Genomic DNA, 1,354 nt, shown 5'->3' with positions numbered 1-1,354 from the left:
GCAATAGGTATTATTTACTTAAACCCTTCTCCCCTCTCACAGCTACGTTTCAGAGTTACTATTCGCACGGAGATATCCCGTTATGTTTACTGGTGATACGGGTGTCGGTAAATCTGTATTAGCAATTTCCGTGCTCAAGAAATTGCAAAAAGGTAACGTAGTACCGGTACTTTTAAACTTTTCCGCACAAACGGGTAGCGCACGTACACAAGAAATGATCGAAGCGCAATTAGAGCGAAGAAAGCGTACACAACTCAGCGCACCGTTCGGAAAAATGGTTATCGTTTTCATAGACGATGTAAATATGCCTAAACTGGATACATATGGCAGTCAACCGGCAATCGAGTTATTGAGGTAATGAGTGAGAATGTATGCTGCAGAGTTTAAGAGTTGCTTTTTCTCATTCGTGATATCCCGCAGGCAATTTCTCGACTTCAAAGGTTTATACGATCGCGAGAAACTCTTCTGGAAAGAAATCTTGGACGTAGTGCTGGGCTGTGCTTGTGCACCACCAGGTGGTGGCCGAAACCCCTTGACGCCACGGTGAGTCTACACTACGTATGTATATGTTTATGTGGGATAAATATTATTAAAATATTTTTAGTTATGTGCGTCACTTTGCGCTCTTCTCCCTGCCCAAACCGAATAATGAGACTTTGACGACTATATTCGCTGGCATACTAACAGGGTGTGTATGAAGATCCTGTATAATTTTTTTCGTACCCTCAGTACATCATATAGTCACATTACTGTTTGTATGTCTACCCCTTAGCTTCTTAGACACATTCTCCACCGTTATACGCCCGCTTGCCTTACCTATAGTCAACGCTTGTGTCGACGTTTACTCGCGCATCGCCAATGAAATGTTGCCCACGCCTGACAAGTCTCACTACATATTCAATTTGCGTGATTTATCCAAATGCGTACAGGGTATTTTGCAAGCCAAGAATACTCATTATAATCAAGAAATTCAGGTGTTGCGTCTCTTCCTCCACGAAACGACACGCGTCTTTCACGATCGTCTTATCAATGATGAGGATAAGGGCCTGTTCAATAATATCATGTACGAAGTCTGTCTCAAGCATTTCAGACGTGAAGTATCGAAGCGAGATGAACCGCCAATACTGTTTGGAGATTTTATGATTTTTGGAAAGTCGAAAAATGAACGCATCTATGAAGAGATCAGTGACCACAAGAAGTTGGAAAGCATTTTGAATGATTACATTGAGGATTACAACTCGATAACGGGTAAGAGTATGCGTTTGATACTCTTTCAGGATGCGCTCGAACATACGGTGCGTTTGGCGCGCTTGCTGCGTAGCGATCGTGGTTATGGCTTGCTAGTTGGTGTGGC

At 42.8% G+C, this 1,354-nt stretch overlaps 1 protein-coding gene across 1 annotated transcript; it reads left to right on the top strand.

Annotated features, from left to right (window-relative positions):
- Window positions 1-42: 42 nt before the first annotated feature.
- On the top strand, window positions 43-1,343 carry LOC108357020 (dynein heavy chain 6, axonemal-like; the record flags this gene model as incomplete). The annotated part of the gene is made up of 4 exons (XM_017608116.1): window positions 43-354; window positions 421-543; window positions 605-688; window positions 773-1,343. Coding segments are annotated over 4 exons (1,090 nt in total), but the record flags the coding sequence as incomplete, so codon positions are not given.
- Window positions 1,344-1,354: the final 11 nt, after the last annotated feature.

This window comes from Rhagoletis zephyria, unplaced genomic scaffold (genome assembly GCF_001687245.7).
Source record: "Rhagoletis zephyria isolate East Lansing unplaced genomic scaffold, Rhagoletis_zephyria_1.1 Rzeph_scaffold_69080, whole genome shotgun sequence".
Lineage (NCBI taxonomy): Eukaryota > Metazoa > Arthropoda > Insecta > Diptera > Tephritidae > Rhagoletis > Rhagoletis zephyria.
The sequence above is the reverse complement of the archived record's forward strand: the minus strand, read 5'-3'. Positions and strand labels throughout refer to the sequence as shown.